At 42.6% G+C, this 26,279-nt stretch overlaps 1 protein-coding gene and 1 pseudogene across 3 annotated transcripts in view; both read right to left on the bottom strand.

Annotated features, from left to right (window-relative positions):
• Positions 1 to 711: 711 nt before the first annotated feature.
• Positions 712 to 14,020, bottom strand: LOC147018267 (uncharacterized; annotated as a pseudogene).
• Positions 14,021 to 23,440: 9,420 nt separating this feature from the next.
• Positions 23,441 to 26,279, bottom strand: part of LOC147018266 (transmembrane protein 51-like) — a 47,630-nt gene continuing 44,791 nt past the window's right edge. For all 3 annotated transcript variants that reach the window (XM_085897814.1, XM_085897813.1, XM_085897812.1), the window contains one exon: positions 23,441 to 24,232. In XM_085897814.1, coding sequence (XP_085753940.1) covers positions 23,902 to 24,232 — 331 coding nt within the window. In that variant the 3' untranslated portion in view covers positions 23,441 to 23,901. The remainder of the gene's footprint in view (positions 24,233 to 26,279) is intronic.

The raw sequence follows: 26,279 nt of genomic DNA, 5'->3' as shown, positions 1-26,279 counted from the left end.
AATAACATGGTGCATAATCAACCCTAAACCTTCACGTTCAAAAACCCAACCCATCCCGAACCCTCACGTTCAAAATCTCAACCCATCCCGAACCCTCACGTTCAAAATCCCAACCCATCCCGAACCCCCACGTTCAAAATCCCAACCCATCTCTAACCCTCACATTTAAAATTCCAACCCATCCCTAACCTTCTTCTTCTTCTTCTTTCGGCTGCTCCCGTTAGGGGTCGCCACAGCGGATCATCCGTATGATCCGCATAGTGATTTGGCACATGTTTTACGCCGGATGCCCTTCCTGACGCAACCCTGGTCGCCTCTTACAACACAGGGACATGGTACACCGATTTAACCGGGGTATACACCGGCCCAGTACACTGGTACTCATTTCGCCGACCTCGGAAGGATGACAGGCTGAGTCAACCCCCTGGTGTATTAATTCAGTGGTCCAACGGGGCTTGAACCCAGGACCTTTTGGATCCCAAGCCGCTGCCCTAACCACTGCGCCAACACCAGGCTCCAACCCATCCCTAACCATCACATTTAAAATACCAACCCTAACACATCCCTAACCCTCATATTTAAAATCCCAACCCCAACCCCAACCCAAACCCTAACCCTAACCCATCCCTTACCCAACCCTCACCCTCACATTTAAAATCCCAACTGATCCCATCCCGAACCCAACATATCATTTTTTTTTTAATACGTATTTCAATAATACTTTTTTTTAATAAGTTTTTTTTTCCTCTTCTTCCAATTCTGTCTTTCAAGGCTTTCAAGTTTCAAGAAGTAGAAATGGGAAGGAAGAATTTTCCAGCACTTTCTTCCCAGAACTTTCTAGATATTGCTGAAAAAAAACTTCTCTAATATTGAATTAAATAATATGTAATCTAATTTATTTCTAATCAATTGAACTTACCTCTCATCAAGCACCATCCAACAAAGAACCACATCAATCGGTTTAGAACCCCTAGAGTCATCTTGGTAGAAACCACATTTCAAGTCTCCAAAATAAACCCAACTTTCCAAGTCTCCAAGTTATAACCACATTCCTGTTGCGTTTCGAAGATATGTATCACATTGTGAGTTATCAAGCCAAAACCCACATTGAAAGTCTCCAAAAATATAACCATCTATCCAAGTCTCCAAGGTAGAACCACAATTTCCAGAAATATTGTGGGTTTCCAATGAGGAGTCTCACATAGTATAACTGTGGATCATAAGGGAAAACTCCAGTTTTCAAAATTTCTGAAATTTATGAGTCTCCTTGGTAAAACTTGTATTCTGGCTCATCAAGGTCGAACTTGTTGAGTGCATATTGTCGTGATAACTCACAAAGAGTACCATCAATGTAGAACTCTTTTTCAGGATTTTGTGGGTCGTCAAGGTAAAGCTCTGGTCATTCACAAGGTCTTCAACCAAATCAACTATTTCACCCCAAGTTGTGGCAAAAGCAGTATTTTCATTTTGTATTTCTGATACAATTTCCTGTGAGAGAAAATATTAATGTATTAAGTGATTTAATTATTATATGTTTAAATCAAACTCTGCAAATAGGAAAAGAAAATCTTACCTTAATAGATAAGAGGTTTGAATACAGTTCATCAATTTGAAAATTTAGTTCAATACAGGTAGTAGGACTCCAAGGGACTCCAAAGTCTTCCCATTTGAGATCATCACAGCAGTCCATTCTCAATGAAAGTAAAAATACATCTAAATTTAGCTTGTGGTGCAGCCCTTTATATAAGAACTAGAAAACCAGTAAACCCGTTGGGTTCCTGTTGTGACAGCGGTTGATGAAAAAAATCATTTCAAGAAAAAAAAGATAGCTCCAGTGAACTATACCGCTGAGGTTGTTTGCATTGAACAAATACTCCCGAAGAGTACTTGACTGAATCGGGAATTGATTTTTTTTTTTACAATTTTTTTCGTTGCCCAATTTGAGTGAAACTTGATACTGCACATCGTAGGCGAATAGTGAGTAAGGTGGCCCTAAAATTTTTGCGCTATTGTGTACCATTTTGCCTCTATTTCAGGAATATATATATATATATATATATATATATATATATATATATATATATATATATATATATATATATATATATATATATATATACAGACATATATATATACAGACATATATATATACAGACATATATATATACAGACATACATATATACATACATACATACAACCGGGAGTAGTGGCGTGCGCCTGTAATCCGGCTACTCGGAGGCTTGGGTTGGAGGATCGCTTGAGGACGGGAGCCCTGCACTGGGCCGCGCTCTGAGAGGGTGTAGGGCAGGCCGGAATCATGGTGAAACCCAATCCTTATCCCTGTGTCGTAAGAGGCGACCAGGGTTGCGTCAGGAAGGGCATCCGGCGTAAAACCTGTGCCAAGTCAGTATGCGGATCATAACGGATGATCCGCTGTGGCGACCCCTAACGGGAGCAGCCGAAAGACGAACAACATATACATACATACGTGGAGATATTGTATATCTCCCAAGCTGAGAACAGCCATTTTTTGGCAGAATTACTTTTTAAACAGTCAAAAGAAGCATTTAAAAAAGCCACAAGCATCCACTGGATTATAAAGTGCTCTCAGCAGCTGCAGTTCTTGGCTGTGTTAGTAGTCAAAGCACGTAGTCTATCTCTTTACTGCCCACACAGCTGAACATCTGGCTTTCTCTTTTGCCCTTGTCAAAACATTATTTAAGCCTTGAGCCAAGGGAGGCCCGATCGTAAATCAGTACTGCTTGACATAGTTTAACAGCTGTTTCCACCTACCAAAGAGGTAGAACAAAGGGTGGAATGCTGTGAGAATAATCTTCCTGTCACCCTAGGTTTTCTTAGCCAAACAATAACCAGAAACAGACCTTCCTGTTAATGGAAGAAAAATACTTTGTCAGCCCAAAGGGAGGAAACCAGCACCAGGCTTTTTCACCTCAAAGGAAATTGATCTCTGGGAATGGAATCTCAATAGAAACCAGTGATGGGAGCTGGGTATATCATGTAAACAGATGGCCCCACAAGGGGCAGGGTAAATTGTATATAAGGCAAGCCAAAATGCTAAGCCAGCCAGAGTTAGATTGAGCTGGACTACTGTGGGTATTCTGTGTCTCTCTCTCCATGTATACATGTTTGATGTGAATTAAAGCTCTTCTCTACCAAGATCATATGTGTGGACAGTGCTCGATCTCAATCAGCAAGGACACCCTGATCTCAACACATACATATATATATATATATATATATATATATATATATATATATATATATATGTATGTATATATATATATATATATATATATATATATATATATATATATGTATGTATGGGCAATCTCAGTTCTTTCCACAAAGCTCGGAACAAGTGTGTATCTACCCTTAGGAGAGCCAGAAAACAACATCTTTCTCATCTCAAGTCTGAACTCTCAAACCTCTCTCCCTCCTCAAAATCCTGGTGGCGTTTAATCAAATCTGTTTCTGGTGTATGTTCCCCCTCCATCCCCTCCCTTACCTCAAATGGCCGCACTGCTAATTCCACACGTGATAAAGCTGAATGTCTAAACTCGGTGTTTGCAGCTAAATCTTGTGTCCTAAACCCATCTCTATCTCTACCCACTTTACCCAGTCGTACCCAACTGTCCCTGGACTCTGTATCCTTTTCTCCTGACAAGGTGGAGAGCTTGCTTTCAAACCTCGACTCAGATTCTGCAACCGGTCCAGACGGCATCAGCCCACGTGTCCTCAAAGCCTGCTCTTCTGCTCTTGCTCACCCTCTCTCTGTTCTATTCACCCTCTCATTTGCCCAAGGTCATCTGCCATCTGCTTGGAAATCTGCTAACATCACTGCCCTGCATAAAAAAGGTGCAAAAACAGATCCCTATAACTACAGACCAATCAGCCTTCTCCCAATCATCAGCAAGGTGATGGAATCCATCATCACCTCAGATATGAAATCCTTCCTCTTCTCCAATGGCTTGATTTCCAATCATCAATTTGGTTTCAGACCAGGTCACTCTACCCTGGATATGCTGCTTCTGCTCTCCCATCAATGGATGGAGGTCCTCAATGCCAGATAGGAAATCCGAGCCGTATCCCTGGACAGATCACGTGCTTTTGACACAGTCTGGCACCCTGCCCTACTCACCAAACTCTCTTCCCAGGGTATTCAAGGCCATCTCCACTCATGGCTCGCAGACTTCCTCTCCTGTCGCAGTCAACGTGTGGCCCTAAATGGAGTTCTTTCATCCCCTCTTCCTGTGCAGGCTGGAGTTCCTCAAGGTAGCGTTCTGGGCCCTGTTCTTTTTCTGGTTTTCATCAATGATCTCTCGGACTCTCTGGAAAATCCTCTATTTCTCTTTGCTGACGACTCCACCCTCTGCCGTACCATCTGTCATCCCTCAGACCGGCAAGCAGCAGCTTCTTCACTCACTGCAGATCTGGATAAAATCACAAACTGGTCCAACACGTGGAACATGTCTTTCAATCCAGACAAATCTCACACTCTCACTATGTCTCTTCGAAAGGACCGTTTACAAAACCCCTCCCTTTCGACGCAACTACCATTATTCATTCCAAAACGGTCTTATTATCGAATTAGCTTTCCATGACCCCGTTTTATGTTACAAATGGCGACTCTGATGCAGAATCGCATGTATTTCATCAAATAGTCTGCATTTTAAATTGCACTAAGCCAAACACATTTTACACAAGAAACCTGAATCATGCAAAGACTGAATTACTTGCCGAATGCAAGTGTTTTTAACACATTAGCTTGTTCTGACCCCGTTTTTTGTTCCAAATCACTGTTCCCATGCAGAAATGCATGTTTTTCTTCAAATAGTGTGCATGTTACTTGTACTGAGTCAAAGAACACATTTTACACAAGAAACCGTATTCATGCAAAAACTGCCTTACTTGCCAGTTTGAAAATTAAGTTCCATACAGGTAGTAGTGTTGTGAATTTGGAAGCTTACTGCACACAGCAGCCAGGTCCTACAGATCAGCTATATCGGTATTCTAGTTAGGGTCCCGTCCTATGTTTAATGGGTGATTAATTTTACGTGCACTGTGAGTTATTTTCATTAGTTAGGATTTAAATTACCAACAACAACAACAACAACAACGACACCTGCCCTCACTTCCTTCCACCATCATCCACCGGGACCATTGCATGCGTGAGTGTCAGCACGTACGTGGGAGGAGTCCAGTGTGCTTGACAGGGTTTCTCTGGACGTTGGTGTACTGGTTTCGTCCCAAATATGGGCACAAGATTTGTGCTCTGGCTTCACCCCAAATATGGGCACAAGCATTTCGTTCAGGCTTGGCTCAAAATATGGGCATAGAGCGTTCCCCCTCTGCCCAATGAGGGAGTGCGAGCGTGGGATAAGAGAAGCGTGCGTGGGCCAAACGAGAGAGTTGTTGAGAGTTGTCTTCTGGTCTTCGAAAAGGAATTGTCTTCTGGTCTTCAGTCTTTGGACGTCTGGTGGTCTTCTGAAGCCAGTCGTCGTTTTCCTGGGGTCCCACCAACAGAGCGTCTTCTCTTGTGGCCTGTGTGCCTGCAAGCCTGTCCCGCGAGGATCGCCTGTCTGGGCTTGAAGCGGAATTGTGTGGCGGGTTCGAGTCCTGCCACACCGGATCGTCAAAGACTGCACAAAGTGGAAAGGTCCAAGAATAGGCTCTGACCTCCAGCTCGCCTTTCTCAAGCTGGAGGCCTCCAATAAAGACCTGATGGGTCCGTTTCTTTATGGGTGTACGTGTGTGTGCATGTTTGTGGTGCCAGTCTATTAAGTAAAACTGCATAAGTGCTTGTACATATATTGCTATTCCTTCATTATTCGGTTAACTCTGCCTTCTTGCGTGCTCCCCTGCCCCATTATAAATAAATATCCCTTTTGTTAAATGTTCCAGCTCGTTTCTGTGTTCTTTCATTGGCTTGGCACGGAGTGTATTGAGAAATAGCAAGGCCATAAATTGTTCATTTGGTCCGACGGGCCTTGGTAATCTCCGCTCGGGTTACACACGGTTCGGGCTCGGTAATGGCTCGTTCCGCTCGAGGTCCATCGAGGGTGTGAATTCCCCGGTAGCTTTGTCCGTGTTGGCAATTAGGTATATTGAAGTTTGGCAATTGACCCTACCCCACACGGTCAAATTATTGGCGATTCATGGTCCAGTAAGGGCCCTGTGCCTTTCGGACTTATCCAAAAGGTATGACCTCAATTCCGGTGTGTTCGGTGGAGCCGACTCTACTGCTCCTTCAAGCGGTCGTGCTCGCCACCGATACCCGGCCCAGCAACAGTAGGACTCCAAGGAACAAACAACACTGTTTCATCAATAGTGTGGACAAGCGTTATTAGCACACTTGCTTGTTCTGACCATATTTTTTGTTCCAAATCACAATTCTCATGCAAAAATGTATGTTTTTCATCAAATAGCATGTATGTTAGGTTGGTGTACAATCAAAACAACACATTTTACAAAAGAAACATTATTCCTGTAAAAACGGTCTGATTTCCCTAATTAGTTTGTTCTGACCCCAATTTTGTTCCAATTCACTATTCTAATGCAGAAACGTATGTTTATCAACAAATATTGTGTATTTTAGTTTGTTGTGTGCCAAACAACACATTTTACTCAAGATGCGTTATTCATGCAAAAACGGTCTTATTTTCCAAATACAAGCATTTTTACAACTTAAGCTTGTTCTCACCCCATATTTCATTACAAGTCTCAATTTTGATGCAGAAACATGTTTTCCATTAAATCGTGGGAACCTTTTTATTTTTGCTTGTACTAAGCAAAATAATACATTTTATACAAGAAATTCTATTCATGTAAAAACTGTCTCATTTGCCTAATTAGCTTTTTATGACCCGATTTTTTGTTACAAATGACTACTCTGTTGCAGGAGCCTGGTGTTGGCTTCGTGGTTAGGGTAGTGGCTTGGGATACTCGGGGTCCTGAGTTCGAGCCCCGCTGGCCACTGAATTAACATCGGGGGGTTGACTTAGCCTGTCATCCTTCTGAAGGTCAGTGAAATGAGCACCAGTATACTGGCGATTATCCCTGCATGTCGAAGGTGACGAAGAGTTGGGGTCAGGAAGGTCATCTGGCAGTAAAAACATTGCCACAAGAAAGGGTACCATGATTGGAGCCTGCAAAAAGCTGACTCCTGCTTGGGGAAAAAGGTTTTAAAATGGTGAGATGATGACTGATGCAGAATTGCACTTTTTTCCATCAAATAGTGTGGATTTTAGATTGCACTCAGCCAAACAACACATTTTACACAAGAAATCTCATTCATGCAAAAACTGCATTACTTGCCAAATAACAGCGTTTTTAAGACTTGAGCCGATTCTGACCCAGTGTGGTTTTTTTGTTCCATATCACTATTATAATGCAGAAACGCATGTTTTTCATCAAATAGTGTCGATTTTCTTGTACTAAGCAAAATAACACATTTTACACAAGGACCATTATTCATTTAAAAAAAACGGTCTTATTTGCCAAATCCAAGTGTTTTTAACACATTAGCTTGTTTTGACCCCAATTTCAAATCCTGTCACCATTTTGATGAAGAAATGCATGTTTTTCATCAAATAATGTTTAATTTCACTTGTACTAATCAAAACAACACATTTTAAACAAGAAACCACATTCATGCAAAAACGGTCTTGTTTGTCTGATACAAGTATTTTTTAACACATTAACCTGTTCTGACCCAATTTTTTTGTTCCAAATCACTATTCTTCCAAAGGCAGAAATGCATGTTTTTCGTCAAATAGTGTGCATGTTACTTGTACTATGCCAAAGAACATATTTTACATAAGAAACCTGATTCATGCAAAAACTGCCTTACTCCCAAATACAAGTGTTTTCAACACAATTGCTTGTTCTGACCATGCTTTTTGTTCCAAATCATGATTCCCATGCAGAAATGTATGTTTTTTTCATCAAATAGTGTGTATTTTAGCTTCTACTCATCAAAACAACACATTTTAAACAAGAAACCATATTCATGCAAAAACGGTTTCATTTGCCTAATTCGATTTTCATGTTCCTGTTTTTTGTTACAAATGACTTGACTACTCTAATGTAGAATCGCATGTTTTTCATCACATAGTGTGGATTTTAGATTGCCCTAAGCCAAACAACACATTTTACACAAGAAGCCTGACTCATGCAAAAACTGCATTACTTGCCGAATACAAGCGTTTTTTCACACATTTGCTTGTTCTGATCCCGTCCGTGTATTGTTCCAAATCACTATTTGAATGCAGAAACGCATGTTTTTCATCAAACAGTGTGCATTTTCCTTGTACCCTGCCCCCCCTCCCCCAAGCCAACTCTGTCATCCCTTCCTCCTTTCTTATTAAAGTCCTCAACTGCTCCAAACAATCAATCCCCCCTTCCCAACCCCAAGTCCTCAACCCCCACCCACTTTCCCAACATCTCAATCTCTCTCTTCCAGCTCGATGCACCCTCACCCCAACTCTGTCATCTCCTCCCCATTTCTTCTAGTTCTTAACAACGTTGCAAATCCTCTTCAAATTTCAAATCAATCAGATGAAAATTGAGAATTTTAGAAATACCACCGTAGTTGTTGACATTGGGCATATGTTGACCTTTTGGTCGATAGTGGCCTCAAAAATAATTGGTGGGTGAATTTAATGACCAAATATGCAACTCCTCTTCAAATTTAAAGTGAATCGGATGAAAATTGACAATTTTAGAAATTCGGCCTATGTTAACCTTTTGGCCTATGTCGACCTGAAAAATTGGTTGTTTGAATTTAGTGACCGAATATGCAAATCCTCTTCAAATTTCAAGTCAATCGGCTGAAAATTGAGGATTTTAGAAATATCATCGAAGTTGTTGACCTTTGGCCTATGTTGACATTTTGACCTCAAAAACAATATGCTCCTTACTTATGACAAACTCTACCATATGGTGAAGTTTCGTAAAGATTGGTTTAAAATGGTGACCTGTAGGCGATTAAAAAAGAGACAGACAGACAGAACAAAATCGACCGACCTTCGATCGAAAAATCTTCGATTTTGCAAGTCATAACATCACCCTCCTGGCCACTCCCACCGGGAGCAGGTTCTTCTCATAAATGTAATTTGTTGGGTTATTTTAAAGTATATATTGTGCTTAAAAATAGATTTTACGGTGTGCCGGTGCCTTTTTTTTACGATACAAATGAATAAAATAAACCAATGTCACCCGCAGGGTGACCCGTATCTTGCCAAAAGGTGACCACGTGTGACTTCTTTAAGGTCACACTGAGGGGAACAGAGCTGCTATCCACCAGGAGCGACTCCTTGAGGAATATCTGCCTACGAGAGATTCCGATGAGAATCGTTCTACAGAGTAACCATGAAAAATATGCTTTTGCCTCATAACGTCACCAAATGACGTCATAATGTCTCAAGCTTGACATATCTAGAAAGCACTCATCGAGGTGTTCAATTTGAGGTACTACATGATATGGTTCCTAAAACTTGAAAATTTGACCTTGGGGTCAAATATGTTTGACCTGAGGCGTTAAACATGAAGGTCAAGGCCAATCGCCACCAAAAATTAATCAGCTGAGCGCCAGACCATGAAATATATTCCCATGAAGTTTGAAGACGATCCGATCAAAATTACTCAAAAAATAAGCGTTTCGTCGACTCCCCTGATTTGTGCCAAAGTGACCTTGACCTTTGACCTTGACCTTCAAAATTTTGTGCACTGAAAGGGACCTCTATAGGCCTCTGATATGCGAAGTTACAAAAATTTCCGATGATAACTGTGCTCTGCAGAATTTATTATACGTCGATTACAGACAAACAAACAAAAAAAACAAAAAAAAAAACATACAAGCTGACTAACATATCTTGCAAAACTTCGTTTTGGCAAGATAAAAAAGAATGCACAATAGCAAGTGAAGGAAATGCAGGTTTTCTTACATGCCTAAGAGATTCAAGCTGCAAAAAAGACATTGCATGACACTCTCAGGCATGAAAGATATTGTTGCGGATTCGCGCCCGCCGGCGTGCGGGCGGCCACGTAACTCGAATCGCGGCACGTCGCCCACCGGACGGACAATCCCGTCGTGACCCTCTCGGACTAACGCCGGGAACTAGTCATGGGTGGGCCTTTCGGCCTCACCACGATCGTGCCAATCGGCCCCCCGCGTGGGATAGGGTTGTTCGCCAAATTCGACCTACCTAAGTACCCACACGGAGGGTAGACCGGGCGATCGCACCTCGCCGCAGGTCGACTTCGGACACGGGCCACTTTAAGCGACCCGTTCCGGACTATCGGGATAACCGAGCAGTGTTATCGTCAACCTCGACGGTTCCGATTAATTATCGGGCGTATTTAGCCCACGACCAACCCTTTACGTGAAGTAAGATGGAGATTCAATTAGAGAAAAGACGAAGCGAAACGGGAGAAACAGTTCAACATAAAGCACATTTATTCCGCGGCAAACGGAAAGCACACATATACAATTACCACAATTATGCACCAAAAGCAAATGTAACAAAAGAAGAAACAACAATTACGCACCAAAAGCAATTGCAACAAAAGAAACACAATGCAGATCTACTACCGACTACGCGAGCACACGGCAACACTTACACAGTTTTACTTCACAGACGGCGCCGATAACACATGTACTCCAAAGTAAAAGAAAAAGGGGCCACCCTCAACTACAAGGGGGCAGACAGGCCTGGGGCCGAGACCGCGTCGAGCCTACCCGTCTGGTGATGAGCCGCAAAATGGCGGCGGCGCCCCGACTCCGCGGGCCTCGCTGGCACTGCCTGGAATGGGGTGGGAACGGGGCCCCCTTCTCACACTATCTCAGCGCGGGGGGGGGGGAAACAGGGGGGGGTTGTTGATGCTCGGGGGAAAGAGGATATCTGGCTGGCTTGGGTCCCGCGACGAGCGACTCCACTGCGACCTCGACCGCGTTCCCGGCCTCCCCTCTCCGCAGCTCCCCGACTCTGACACGAGCGCAGACCTCCACAAAGCTCCTTGGTTTCTCCAGACTCTCCGGACCCCGACAGACACTCTCTCGACTGATTTCGCCGCCGCCACAACTCTCCAACTATTCTCCCGATTCGCCCCGCGCTCGGCGCTTTATAGTGCGACAGGAGAAACCATATGCAGATTTTTGGATCAGGATCGGCTCGGGGGCGGAGCCACACTCGCCCATTGGACAGAGGAAAAGTGGGCGTGAATCATTCCTGATCCTCGAATCTGCATATATCGATTATACTCCGACGCGCCTGTAGGCGGGGCCAAATCGCCCCACGCTCGCTGATAGGACGGAACAGAAGTGGGCGTGAATCATTCTTGATCAGATTTCTCGGAAAGGCCGCTTTTTGCACCCGCTGCTCGGTGCGCGCCCTGTACGAGTCCAGGATCGGTGCCCACAAGCGGTGTGGGAATGGCGGTGATGCGATGGTTGCGAGAGCGAGATGTGACGGTAAAGGTCGTGGCTGTTGGCGTTGTTGTTGTTGTTGTTGTGAAGCGGCGTTGCGGTTGGTGGTTGTTGTGTGATGGTGGTTGAGACGTGGTTGGTTCAAAATAAAGATAGAACAGAAAAACGGCTATCTTGAAGGGTCGCAGCCCGAATGAATGACATTTATTCCCACTAAACAACAGGTTTGGGGCTAACTACACATATACTTACAGAGATATCTCACCTACGGGACCTGAATGGTGGTTTGCGAATTTCCTCAACCACAACAATATAATTAAGAGGAATTAATTAATTATTGGTACTTTGAATCAAATTCATAATCGGTTTCTGGTCAATACTTGAGTGTTTCATCGATTGTTAAAGTGCTATATTTTCTTATAATTTTCATCTCCATTGAGAATGTTGTTCAATATGTTGGAGTTTGGTTCTTATTCGAAATATCTTTGTTGGGCAGAAATGAAATGAAAAACTTCTCTCAACAGCCTTGTCTGAACACCCCCAAACCACCTATCATTTTAAAGGTGTAGTAAATCGTTTTCCCGTTAATTATTTGACATCCAAAGTTTTCTGTCCATTCAAGGCTATTAGCCCCCTACTGGTTTCACAAGAGGAGCCTAGACGTTTGCTCTCAGTCTGTCCATCCCACCTGTGGTTTTTCCGACTTTTTCCCCAGACGCTTTAACATATTCAACTGAACCTTGGTTCATGGCTTTATTATACAGTAACACTATAGTGCGTGTCCGTACGTGCGAGACCGTACGTGCAAAAAAAAAAAACTTTCAAACCGCCAGAAATAACAACCAAATAGGCCGTTCCTTCGCTCTCGCGTGCCCGTACGTGCGTGGCCGTACATGCAAAACAATAAAATAAAATAAAACTTTCAAACCGCGTGCAAGAAACAACAACCACACAGACCGTTCCTTCGCTCTCGCGTGGCCGTACGTGCGTGGCCGTACGTGCGTGGCCGCATGTGCAAAAAATAAAAATAAAAAAAAAACTTTCAAACAACTACACAGGCCGTTCATTCACTCTCGTAAACGACGACTGGATCGGGGCATTGTGTTTATCTATAAATGTGCATAAGAAATCGAGAAATTATTAGAATACAGTAAGTCATCACTATCCGGAAGTCTGTACGTTGTAACCCGTAATGGGGAACGCGGCTGAGGATCTCTTCCCCAAAGGCCACACCTACGCAGCAACGTGTCCTGTCATTGGTAAATAAATGGCGCCCTTTCCCCATCGGCCACGCCTACGCAGCAACATGTCCTGTCATTGGTAACTAAATGGCGTCCTTTCCCCATCGGCCATGCCTATGCAGCAACGTGTCCTGTCATTGGTTTGGTAAATAAATGGCCATAACTTGGGAACCACTTGTCCGATTATTATCAAACCTTGAAAAGGCACTTACTCAGGTCCCCAGGAATATACCTGGCAAGTTTAAATTAGATCGGACCAGTGGTTGTCGAGAAACAGCGGTCACACACACACACACACACACACACACACACACACACACACACACACACACACACACACACACACACACACACACACACACACACACACACACTGCTGGAATTATAGATAGATAAGTTACAGAACAAGTTCGAGTTTCAGGGCGTTTTGTCAATTTCTTCCACAGTTTTGCCCTTTGTAAACACAGAAAATATCTCATGTTATACTGTTGAGGGCCGGGGTTCGGTAGCGAGGACAACCGCTAGACAGAGCAGTTGGGCCGTCTAACACTAAACACCGGAATTGAAGGTCATCACCACGGATAACTCCGGAGTCGACAGGTCTCTTAAAGGACTGTGGTCACCAATATTTTGATGGCGTGCGGTAGGGTCCACTTGTCTATTCCAATTTACCTAAGTATTCCCACCCTCTAACTACCGGGGAAGCCACACCCTCGGCCGGCTTTGTCCGAACTCAGTCGCTGTTACCGACTCGGATCTGGCGTAACCGAGCAGGAATTACCAACGCTGCGCCGGTCCAAATAACAATTTACAGCACAATCGGCCTCACTATAACTCAAACCCGAACCATGCTCGGCCAATGAAAGAAAACACAGACAACGAACTGGAACATTTAACATGGGGCTTATTTATAATAGGGAGGGAAACACAGAGCAAAGTTATTACGACTATCAGGCAGGCAAGATATAGTGAGCAAAAGCACTTAACAATTCTACTTAAAGATGGGCCCACAGAAACAAACAAACACATCCAAAACGATATGGACCCCGCCAGGTCTTTATTCGGTCCTCCAGCCGAAGAGGAAAGTTCAGCTGGGGGGACAGAGTTCCGTGGTGTACCTGGCCGCGCCGTGCGGCTTGCCGACCTGCTCCTGTGGAGCCCGGGATTCTTGGTGGGGAAATCGGATGCTCCGACCACCAGCCTGCGTGCTCCAACACAAACCACCACGGTGGGGCTCGAACCCGCACGGTCAGCTTCACACCAAGCGCCGAGGAGAAGACCAGGGACGAAGACCGATGACCACGACAAGGAGCGCCCAGCAGGCCAGAACATAGGGGGGTGTCCGACCAACAACCTTTTCTCGCACACCACTCGATTCTCCTCTCCTCTCCTCCACGCGGGGTGGGGGGGGGTGAATCTGCTCTCTGGAGACTCGCCTCCGGATTGGACAGGGCATTTCAGGTCTCATGGTGGCCAGCCATGATTGGAGGAGGGTCACGGTAGGCGGGGAAAAACACGCCCCTTCTGGGCGGAGTCTCTGTGACTGTTTTGGCACTTCTCTCTTCTTTGTCGCTTGGTCGAGACATTCTTCCTTCCCTGGGCGTTCTGGCTTTACATTGGCTGGGGTGTGCGTGCGATGCTCGCCCTTCACTCATTGGGCATAGGAAACACTCCATGCCCCTTTTTGGAGCGGTGCTTCGATCTGAGGCGATGGAAGCCCCGACAACGTCTGTGCTCAGCACGCATGCACGTGAGGAAGGCCAATGGTAGCAGGAGCGAAGGAGGATGTTGTTGTTGTTGGATATTAATTCCAACTAAAAAATAACTCGCAGCGCAAATACACTTAATCATCCATTAAACATAGGGACGGGACCCTAACTATAAACACATACTTATCGAAATAACTGAACTGCAGGGATTCTGGCTGTTGTGTGCAAATGGCTGCCAGATTCATAATATAACAATACATGGGTCAGAGTTCAGCTGCCCCAACTCCATCACACTGCTTTGCACCCATTGGCTGGACAGCTGGCCTGACTCCACCCCAATAAAATCATGCACCACCATTGCATGAAGCAGCACAGATCGGCAGGCCTCAGGCCTGGGTGTTCGTCCATGGCCCGTTGCAATTGGAATGATCCCAGGTAAATAACCACAATGTATTACATATATGCACATAAGCCATACGTATGTTTTTGCTTCATGTATGTACATCGGGTTAGGAAGCAGAACAGATCGGCATGTCTCAGGCCTTTGGCCTGGGTGTTAGTCCATGGCCCAGTGCAATTGGAATGATCCCAGGTATATAACCACGATGTATTACATATGCACATAAGCCGTACATACGTTGTTGCTTAATGTATGTGTTGTTGTTCATCTTTCGGCTGCTCCCGTTAGGGGTCGCCACAGCGGATCATCCGTTATGATCCGCATACTGATTTGGCACAGGTTTTACGCCGGATGCCCTTCCTGACGCAACCCTGGTCGCCTCTTACGACACAGGGATCAGGATTTGGGTTTCGCCATGATTCCAGGCTGCTCTGCACCCTGCCCAGTGCAGAGCCCCCGTCCTCAAGCGATCCTCCAACCCAAGCCTCCGAGTAGCCGGATTACAGGCGCACGCCACTACGCCCGGTTGTTGCTTAATGTATGTACATAGGGTTATTACCTCTGCCACCGAAGGTGAAGGAGTTCTGTTTTCACCCTTCTCTGTGTTTGTTTGTTTGTTTGTCTGTGTGCAGGGTATCGCAAAAAGTTGTGGACGGATTCGGATGAAACTTGGTGTATAGGTTGCGTGTGTGACAAGGAAGAATTGGTTTCGATTTTGGTGAAGATCCGAATCCGGATCTGGATACGAGAATTATTTAATTCAAAAGTGATTCTTCACCATTGAGAGATGGGGCCAAAAACGATTAATCTGGGAGCTAACAGAGATTTGAGTTACATCTCGAGTACAAAAGGTTTGAGAGCTAAACTCATCAGATGGTGGGATGGGGACCTCTGAATGACCATTCTGAAGTTTTCCAATTGGTGCATTAAGTAGGGGGAGCTGCTTGAAGTTCCCCCCCAAGTCAGTTTAAATTACATTTTGGAGTGCATCGATCAATCTGGTGCCAAAAGTTTCGTTTTGGAACTCTGATTACAGATGTGCCATTCTTAAGTGACGAGTTTGGTGTAAAACGCATTTAAGAACGGCCTGAAGGGGCGCTACTTTCACATTTAAATCACATTTTGAGTACATCAATGAAACTTTGTGGAAATATTCTTTTGACCTTCCTAATGAAGGATCAGTAGTTCTTAAGTGACCCTTTTGGTGCAAACCCCATTTAAGAAGGGGTCACAGGCAAATACCTGTTTCTGGGAAATTAAGATCAATGAAGAGCACATCATGGTGAAAGAAAGATAATTTTATGTCGAATATTTATATTTATTCTTGTAATTATACCAGTAAAATGGGTAAGATTCTATCAGATATCAAATTTTGCATTACATTCTGAATTTAAAGAAAATTATGGTTATTATAAATTATAAATAAATAAAAATATAAAAATTGGTACAAAATAAATTTTGCATTACATTCTGAATTTAAAAAGAATTATGGTAAATTATGGTTATAATAAATTATAAATAAATAAAAATATAAAAAATATAAAAATATATAAAAATTAGAAATAAATCCTATTTCTGTTCTCTGGTAACATGATAAGAACATGTATACTTTTAAGACGTGAAATATTTAAAACATAGAGAATGCCTTAAAATTTGACTCTGATGGATTAGAAGAACAAAGACACTATCAATTTAACTTTTCTATCAACTACGTATATTTTGATGATAAAATCAAGTGCGACATTTAGATCTGCCATCGATACATAAAAGGAGCATCAGTGATCAGTAAAAGCAATAATTGGACTTGGCATTTTTCCAACACATTCAGTGCATATGGAACAAGCATCATGAATCATGAAAAATTAAACAGTTTTTCTAGTCTAATGTTTCACCCTTTTTGAAAGAGGGCATCCACTAAGTAGCCATTGTTGTAAAACATTTGTATTTAATTATATGTTGCAACAGGACACTAACGTGCCTATGTTCAAGTGGTTATGCTCTTTGGCAACCAAACTTTTGTCATGTGTCAACTATGACTACCTTTTGATATCCATATCCATATCATGATAAATTTTAAAATGATATCAATCTATCGCTAAAAAACTTACAAGACAAAACATCAAAACTGCTGTTGAGTCACACAATACTCTTAGGCAAAAGTTCTATTCCTATACTGTGAATATGTCTGTAATCATGAGTTCATTAGTATTTATTAGTGTTGGTATAATTATGGTTTCAGCCTGCCTGTCTGTTACAAGAGTCTAGTCATCCTCGTCAGAATTGTCATCTTCATCTGAAGATGCAATTTCCATGTCATCCTCCTTTTCCTTGTCCATTGCTTCTAATTCCTCTGTCTCTGGGATAAGGCTTTCGGGAAGTTTCTCCCCTTCGAACCAAACTGGTTTGTCATGGCCATCAACCAACTGCCAGCCATTTTCTTCAGTGGGATGCTGCTCTATATGATTTTGATCTGCTCTTGCCCACATGTTGGCAACAAATGAAGCATGCTTAATGTGAGTATTGGGCTTATATTTGCAAGGTGGTAGTCCACTTGCATCCATGCCCCTCAGATTGGCTAGTAGGTTTTTCCCATTTCCCTTTGGTCTGTATGTCTTCATGAACTTCTCGTACCAACACTCATTCAGGATTGTGTTTGCACTTTCCTTAGCTTCATACATCGTGGCTTCTTAAATGGGTTTTGCACCAAAAGGGTCACTTAAGAACTACTGATCCTTCATCAGGAAGGTCAAAGGAATATTTCCACAAAGTTTCATTAATGTGAAAGTAGCGCCCCCTTTAGGCCGTTATTAAATGCGTTTTGCACCAAATTCGTCACTTAAGAATGGCACATCTGTAATCACAGTTCGAAAATGAAACTTTTCGCACCAGTTTGATCGATGTACTCAAAATGTAATTTAAACTGACTTTGGGGGAAGGGCACATGTATTTCAAGCAACACCCCCTACTTAATGCACCAATTAGAAAACTTCAGAATGGTCATTCAGAGGTCCCCATCCCACCATCTGATGAGTTTAGCTCTCAAACCTTTTGTACTCGAGATGTAATACAAATCTGTTAGCTCCCAGATTAGATACATAGCTTGATATTTTTTAAAAATGTATTGATTGGGCCCAATATGTTCTCATGGATCAGGCATTACGTGGCGGAGGTATGCGCTCCACCGAGTGCCCTTCTTGTTTTTATACATGAAATTGGCAAAGCCAAGCAATGAACGAAACACGGCGTGTTCGTTTGTTGTTCTTCATTTTGGTTCTAGTATGGCTCGAGCGTGTTAAAGCAACATAATTTTAAATCTCGGGTTTGTTGTGCTAATTGTCTTGATTAGTTTCAAGCCCACAAACGATATCGGAAAATGAAAATTGCTTTTCCTTTTATTTTGCCAAATAGACCCAAACACAATGCGTTAGATAGCTTCTTCTTTTTCAGACGGTGTTGGAGACATTAATTAAAGACTGGATGAGGAACCATTTAAACAAATACAAACTAATTAAAGGTAGTCAGCATGGGTTTACCAAACGTAGTTCCTGTTTAACAAATCTTTTAGAGTTCTATGAAGCAGTGTGATTGGGTGGACGAGGGAAAGGCAGTGGACATAGTATATCTCGACTTTAAGAAGGCATTTGATAAGAAACCACATGGGAGGTTGTTAGCCAAAGTGAGGACTTGTGGAGTGGCTGGTCAGGTAGATAAATTGGATTGCAAACTGGCTTCGTGATAGGAAGCAAAGCATGGCTGTGAATGGAAGGATGTCTTGCTAGGAGGATGTAAATAGCAGGACACCTCAGGGATCAGTACTCGGAACATTACTATTCATTATTTACATCAACGATTTGGATAATGGGGTGAAGAGGAGGCTTTCCAAATTTGCGGATGACACAAAGCTTGGAGGTAAGGTGGATAGCAAAGGGGGTGGGGAAGAGATACAAGAGTGTATTGATACTTGTATGGATTGGGCAAAAGATTGGCAAATGGAATTTAACCTGAGCAATTGTAAGGTGTTGGGGATGGGAAAGAAGAATGAAAATAGAGATTACATGATGCAAGGGGTAATTTTGGAGTGTGTCACATAGGAGAAGGATCTGGGGGTGGTAATCGATATGGGAGGTAAGCAGACAGCACAGTGCCAGGTAGCTGTAGGTAAACAAATAGGGTTTTAGGTTGTATAAGGAGGGGGATAAATTATAAATCAAGAGGTGGTGTTAACATTGTACAGGTATTTAGTGAGGCCACATCTAGAATATTGTGTGGTTGTGGTCACCACAGTTCCAGAAGGACATAGATGCCATAGAGAAGGTTCAGCGTAGGGCTACTAGATTGATTCCGGGCTTAGCTAGACTCAGCTATGAGGAGCGGCTGAAGGAGACAGGGCTTTATACACTAGAAAGGAGGTGGTTGCGAGGAGATATGATAGAGATGTTTAAGATAATGAAAGGTATCGATAAAATAAGTGAAGATGAATTATTCACCAGAGTAGACAGTGCCATCTGTCATCGCCTGAGAGTAAAGAAGAGGAGAGTTAAGACGGTAGTAAGTCAGGGGACTTTCACTCAATGAGTAGTTAGTGCATGGAATGGTCTCCCTGGAAAGGTAGTGGCAACAGAAAAAGTAGATAAGTTTAAATTAGATAGATAGATACCTGGAAGTTATGGAGATAGAGGGGTATGGGGATGTTAAGACTTTTAATGGGTGATTGTGTTCAGAGTGCTGTTGGTGGGGGTCTTGTGAAGGGGGGGAGGGTTGTGTGGTTCATGTGTGTTTTTAACCAAGCCCATGGCCCCTGTCCAGGGGAAGAAAAGAAAAATAAAATAAAAAATTACAACAAAAACACTACAAAAAAAAAATTCTCATTCATTAAAATGATCTTGGGTGTTCACACAGGCATGATGGGCTGAATGGCCTCCACCTGTGTTGGATTTCCTTGTCCTTGTTCTTCATCATTTTGGTTCTGGTATCGGGTTGAGCGTACGTTGAATGCAAACAAATATTTTATCTCCCAAATGTTCATGGGGAGTGGTGGGGGGGGGGGTCATCAAAGCAATTCTGGCTCTTGTTAAAGTCTTTTAATTCAAAAGTATTTAAATTGATGCATTTATGCATTTTATTTCTTCAAGATTTGTTTGATAATTTTCACATTCGTTATGGTTTCCACTTGTATACCAAGACTGATTTTTTCCACACCTCAGCTTGATTTTTACTCAGTTCTATAAAAGCCATTTATAGATGTATTTATTGCTAAAAAAAGAAGAATAAGAAAAAAAAGATGGGTGAGAAATGGCTAGGAGGGTGAGGTGATGGGTTTTCATCTTGCTTGACAAATGTGTTAATTTTAGAATGGATGATATTTAAAGGGATTGAGTACATGGGGTGTGATGCTGTGTGAGTGGAGGAAAGAACCTCCCCATCACCTCACTTCAGTAGGAAGGAAATGTTCGATTTGGGATTACATTAAGATTTTAGGGGCTGAGCACAAGCACACATATTGATATGCGATCGATACACAAACTCGAAGAGGTGGATGCTGTGAGACCTGCTCACAGGTGGATGCTGTGAGAGAGGATGCTCCATTCCACATTCTGAAACCCACATACGGAGATAACCAGACACACACACAAACAAACAAAAACAAAAAAAACTTTGTGGATTAAACCCACAGCTGCCAATATGCCAAACATCAGTTGTCATTGCATACATGGCAAGCTGGAGGTGATGAAAAACGGGCTGGTAGGAATCTAAAGGGGCTTTTATTTTATTTATATCAAACGTGGAAAAAACGTTATTTGAGATGTCAGTGACAAAATGAATCAGAATACCAAGGTAATAGTTTCTTGATGAGGTTGTCTTCCAGCTGTTCAGAACTCATATCAAATGTTTACTTACCATCAGAGTAAAAGTATAGAATCATCTCAACGATGGTGAAGCACCAAACGAACAGAGATCAAACTGAGAGGGCCAGGCCTTGACGGACGAGTCACTTCATGTGAGTGTGCTTGGTCTTGGTATTCACGACAGGCTTTCTTGGCCTGACGAGATTGATCGTCCAAGCTAACTTATGACCCAGGATTTTGCAGGAGTTTAGTTTTGCATGTGAGGAGCAGGTGACCTCGTTTCACAAGCACCCTCAGCAATCAATCTTGTTCTTGCGAATTTGTGAGAAGATACTTTCCTCTTCGGCATTACAAGAATGTGTTTCTGTTCAGTCCTTGCATATGGCAGCTATCTACCATTTCTTGGAAGCGTGGGTATGCTGCTGCTGTGCCCCTCTGCCAGTCCACTGGTACTCATTTTGCCAACCTCAGAAGGATGACAGGCTGAGTCAACCCCACCTGGTGTTATTTCAGCAGATAACAGGGCTCAAACTCAAGACCCTAAGATCCTAAACCAGCCCCCTGAACCACCAAACCAACACCAGGCTTACAAATGTGCTGAATTACAGTAAACAGAAGGCCAAATCGTGACTCTACATCTGCCATTCTTATCAATGATACAAGCCTGGTATTGGCTGAACGGTTAAGGTTCTGGCTTAAGATCTTTGACTCTCGAGTTCGAGCCCGTCGTTTTGTTGAAATAACATCAGGTGGGTTGACTCAGCCAGTCATCCTTCCAACATCAGCAAATTGAGCACCAGCTTTCTCATAACATAAGCAGCACAATCACGCTTCCAGAAAAAATGATGCAACCACCAAGCAGAGGCTGCGTATGAAACATAAACGATATCTCATGCCACAAATTACCCTTCCAAATTCAAAGGGGAAGAAACTAACGAAACAGGATACTGCCCTTGAGCCAATGAAATAGGATGGAATATTGCACTGCACTGCAATAAAGCTTGTCGCTCTCTCTGTGGGTCTTTGTCATAAGATTGTCACATGTATCCTATTGCATTATTTTTTTACTCTGGGTTGAAATTGGTAAATTGTGGACACCTACGAATGAAAACAATCCAAATTGAATCAAATCGTGCCATTTAAAATAATCAAAAGTAGTAATACCTTGCCTGTGAAACAACAGGATGTGAGTTTATAGCTGGGTCAAGATTCAAACCCAAGCTGGAGTGTTTAAGAGTGTGCATCTCCAGGTCTAGGCCATCCTGCCCCATGCAATAGTTAGACAATTTTAAAATTACACTGAAATAAGACGATGGCAATGAAAACTTGCTCCAAATTCCAGATTAATGCCAAACCAAGACTATACTTCCAAAAGCAAAATATTCCACTCTGGCCTTAGTTATTTTATAACTTGGTTTACACAGTTCTTCAGCTAAAATGTAGGGTCAGTAGGTCGAAATATAAATATAATTTCAATTTTTATGATTTGTTTTCGGATGTTCCATGGAAAAGACAAGGGTAGGTGGGGGGAAAATAAATATAAATCCCAGACCAGGAGGATCTAAGAAAACATTGAAGATGGAAGACCATTCAAATGCAGGATGCCCATGTTCACTGTATCATCTGATGTGAAAAATAAAGAAGGATTAAAACTTGTTTTTACAATATAGTCTGGCATGTTTTTCTTATAGAAATCTGTTGGATCATCAAACAAATGGAAACAGTGCTGAGAAAATTACTGTCCAAGTCGTAGATGTGTGCGTGCACACCAGTGCATAGTGCTGGATATGATTACCAGAAAGTTGGTGTCAAAGCCACCCAATGTTTATACATTTATCGTTTTTAAAAGACTAGTCTAATATTTTTTATTAAGCATTGCAGTGAAGTCTGATCCAAATAATTTTAAAGCAATATATGTATTTGTATATTGTAATCAGTAAAAAAGTGTGGTAGATGAAAACATTAGAAAGGAAATAACTTGCACCAAAAACTTTAACATTTTCACGCTGACGCTCATGCCGGGGGTATCACTATAGCTCTCTGTTCTTCGAATAGGCGAGCTAAAAATGATGCTGGATATGAAAGGTGTCGACTAGGAGTCAACACGCTCAAAACGGTCAATCAGAGCCATAACCAGCTCTTACTTTTCAGTGGGCATCTGACCGTACCGTCCCCCATCCCCATGAGCACATCAAAGGCTTATTTCTGGTCCGTTGAAGGCTGAATATCAGCATCTCGCAGGGAAACTTTGACGTACTTTGCACCGAAATCTTTCAATACAAACAGCGGTGTACAACTTTCGACGGAAACAAAATCGGCACGATCGAGAGTAGCCTGCGAATCATCCCTGCTGCTGCACCGAATTGATGCAATTGTTCGGCCAGAATATTCATCGTCAAGATGTTACATGATTAAATCACCAATAGTCACTCTAATTTATACCGCTGACATACTTCTTAACAATCACTTTCGCCCCAGAAACCACAGTCAATCTGAACCACGCTGGCCACTGCTCAGACGCCATGACCGAAGACCACTGCGCAGTTTGGTTAAAGGGGACTCCGCATTTTGGTGCGCGCATGAAATTATATTTTGTAAATAAATGCCGACGTTTACATTTCGGGTTTTGAAACTTGTGGAAAATTTATAAATATAAAAGGCTAAAAATGTGTTTTATATTTATATTTCATTTCAGCAAGTATACCGTCGGCAGATCTGTAAACCAAGTTATAAAATAACTAAGGCCTCTGGTCTGATATAATCGAAATTACAGCAAGCATGCATTTGGTACACAGAGTTCAAAACCAAAAGTTTATTAACAAGCAATAAAACAAACATTTTTTAACATTGGCTCATTAGAAATAACCATCATTTGTACAACTTTTACTTCACTTTTATAAAAGATGCTACAGTTCAAACCCAAGCAACACGACAATACAAGTAACACCTCTTTCAACAATAAACAAAAAGTGATTCTAGAATAAAAATTAACAATGAAATAGTAATGAACCGTGTCCACCTTTAAAATCACAAGGTTCAATGTGACATGGGCCATCGGCAAGATGGCCGAGTGCGTATAGCGCTGACGATTGACTGGTACAAAGGCTGTCATTTTTGGTTCAAGAGCAACACTGTTGTGGAACTATAGGAGCTATTCCAAGATCCTCTACCCATTTGTATCAAAATCTATATTGTAAATGAGAAGCAGTTTGGTTTTGAGGACCAGCGAGAGGCAAGTTCAGAGGTGGCACCTTGCCATCATTTTAAGCCCAAGGGTAGGTCAAGTACATCATCATAAAGTGGTGGCGGTGTCAAAGGCTCAACAAAATTGGGTTCCGAGATGGCTTTCTGATCTGCAGTGGTCATATGAAGCTTCATGACTCGGTGGAGCGCGTTGGAGTCGGACAAAACGCGCCGTGGATTCCAACGTGCTTGCTCAGTGTTCGGTTCAGTCCTAATGTCTACAGCGATGGCATCATACGATGGTAAGCAAACGTCTTCAGTGATGGAATGATTGCGCATCGAGCCGACTCGGCCTTCCTGCACAACCTCTTCGTATCGCGGTGCGTCATACCGTTCAGTCTCCTCACTGTATAGGATGAAATCAAACAAAAGGGAAGTGGGGGGGAGATCAGTATATTTGATGCCCAAAATGACAGTCTTTGTACCCCCAGGATGACTGTTCTTGTGAAAGCAGAAATGACAATGAAGAAATAGTCATTTCTTTTCATTGTTCCCCACACTGCACCAATTTTTTTTTGTCAAAAACATGTCCTTCAATCAAACATCACATACAAGTTGTAAGATGACAAATTCTATAACAGTGGATGTAATACTGTAAACCCTCAAATATCACGGGTTTGACCAAGCACGGACCATCTTTTGTATTTGTTTACCCATTTAGTTATCGTGGGATTTCATTTTGGCCAATCGCAGTTTTTAAGCTGAGTCGAGTCATCATTTGCATGTGCGTGTCCGATTACCTCCCATTGTTTCTCGTGCACTGCTTTTACTGGCACCCAAATTTAACAATAGACAAAAATTAGTTCTGCCAAAAGGCAGAGAAAAGTTATGACATGCAAAAAAAAAAAAAAATATATATATATATATATATATATATATATATATATATATATATATATATATATATATATATATATATCAAGTTGTTTGATAGGTTGGCAAGAGGTGAAAGTGCGCCATCTGTGGACTGCAATCACGAGATTAATGCATTAACTGTGCGATATATCCATAAAAATAAAAATAAAAGTTAAACATCCGTGCAAGTGTTGCTGCCAGCGATCCGCAAAGCACAAGCATCTCATTCCAATTCCATGATCCTTATATTGAAAGAATGGAAAAAGCACTTGTTTGGATTGAGGAAAAATTTCCTTCAAGTGGACCGGTGATATCATTGTGAATTTACCAACGTTTCCACGAGGCACCCGGGGCGAAGGCTCCAGTTCAATGACAGCTATTCACGTTCCAAGCCAGCATGGGCTGGTTTGAGAAATTCAAAAGAAGATTCAGTCTCTGTCATGTAAAATTAGTTGGGGAAGTGGTATCGGCAGACTATGATGCTGCAAAAATCTACCCAACGCAGCTCATGGAAGTAATCAAGATGAAGGGATTTATGCCAAAGCAACACCACCGAGACAGGATTATTTCAGAATAGGATGCCATCTCATACCTTCCTGTCCAAGCAGGAAAGATCTGTTCCAGGGTTGAAAGTGGGCAACGACCAGCTTGGCCTTCTCCTATGTGGCAATGCAGCCTCAACCAGCTCATCTGCATCTTTCTAACCTTCACCCCTCCACCACGCCCCACTCCAATAGCATCATAATCATCACAAACCAAGTCTTACGTTTTACAATTACTGAGGAGTACATAATATTCTTATTCTTACCCTCACCCACCTTGCTGTTTTGTAAAAATAAGGGCAATACCGCTGGGCCCTCACCTGGTCGGATAATGATACTGAGGAAGAAGTCAACATGGAATGGAATCAGCAAAATGCAACAATGAACCAATGTTATAGGAAATACCTATTGTGGGGTGCTGTTAGGGTTGTACCAGCAAAATGTACCAGCACCAGCCCAGATGGGAGAGCAGTACTCAGTCAGGCTACGGATGAAAGCTTTGAACGTGGTCAGGAGCTCAGGTGTGCCAAAGAAGGACATTACAAGGCGGAGGATTCCAAATCGGCAACAGGCATTGGAGGTAAGCTTGGAGATGTGGTTTTACCAGGAAAGATCATGGCAGATACTGAGGCCCAAAAGTTTGAATGAAAGGACTTCAAGAAGATTGAGAAAGTAGACTTGGTGGGGGGGGGGGGGTTCCAGACAGTCCTTTTGGAGAGACATAGTGAGAGTGTGGTGGTGGTGGTCGTCGTATGGCAGCTCAGCTGCCGGGATAGCTATAATTTCTTGAAGCGCGATTGTGTCTCTGATGCAGTGCCCCTCTACCAGTACACACACTGGAACTGGTGCTCATTTTGCCGAGCACGGAAGGATGACAGGCTGAGTCAACCCCCTGGTGTATTAATTCAGCGGCCTACGGGACTTGAGCTCAGGACCCTAGGATCCCAAGCCACCACCCTAACCACTGAGCCAACACCAGGCTTGTGAGTGTAAGAT

The sequence above is a fragment of the Eptatretus burgeri genome, chromosome 10, assembly GCF_056783735.1.
Source record: "Eptatretus burgeri isolate ZD-2024b chromosome 10, Ebu_testis_v1, whole genome shotgun sequence".
NCBI lineage: Eukaryota > Metazoa > Chordata > Myxini > Myxiniformes > Myxinidae > Eptatretus > Eptatretus burgeri.
This window is presented reverse-complemented; position numbering and strand designations above follow the sequence as displayed.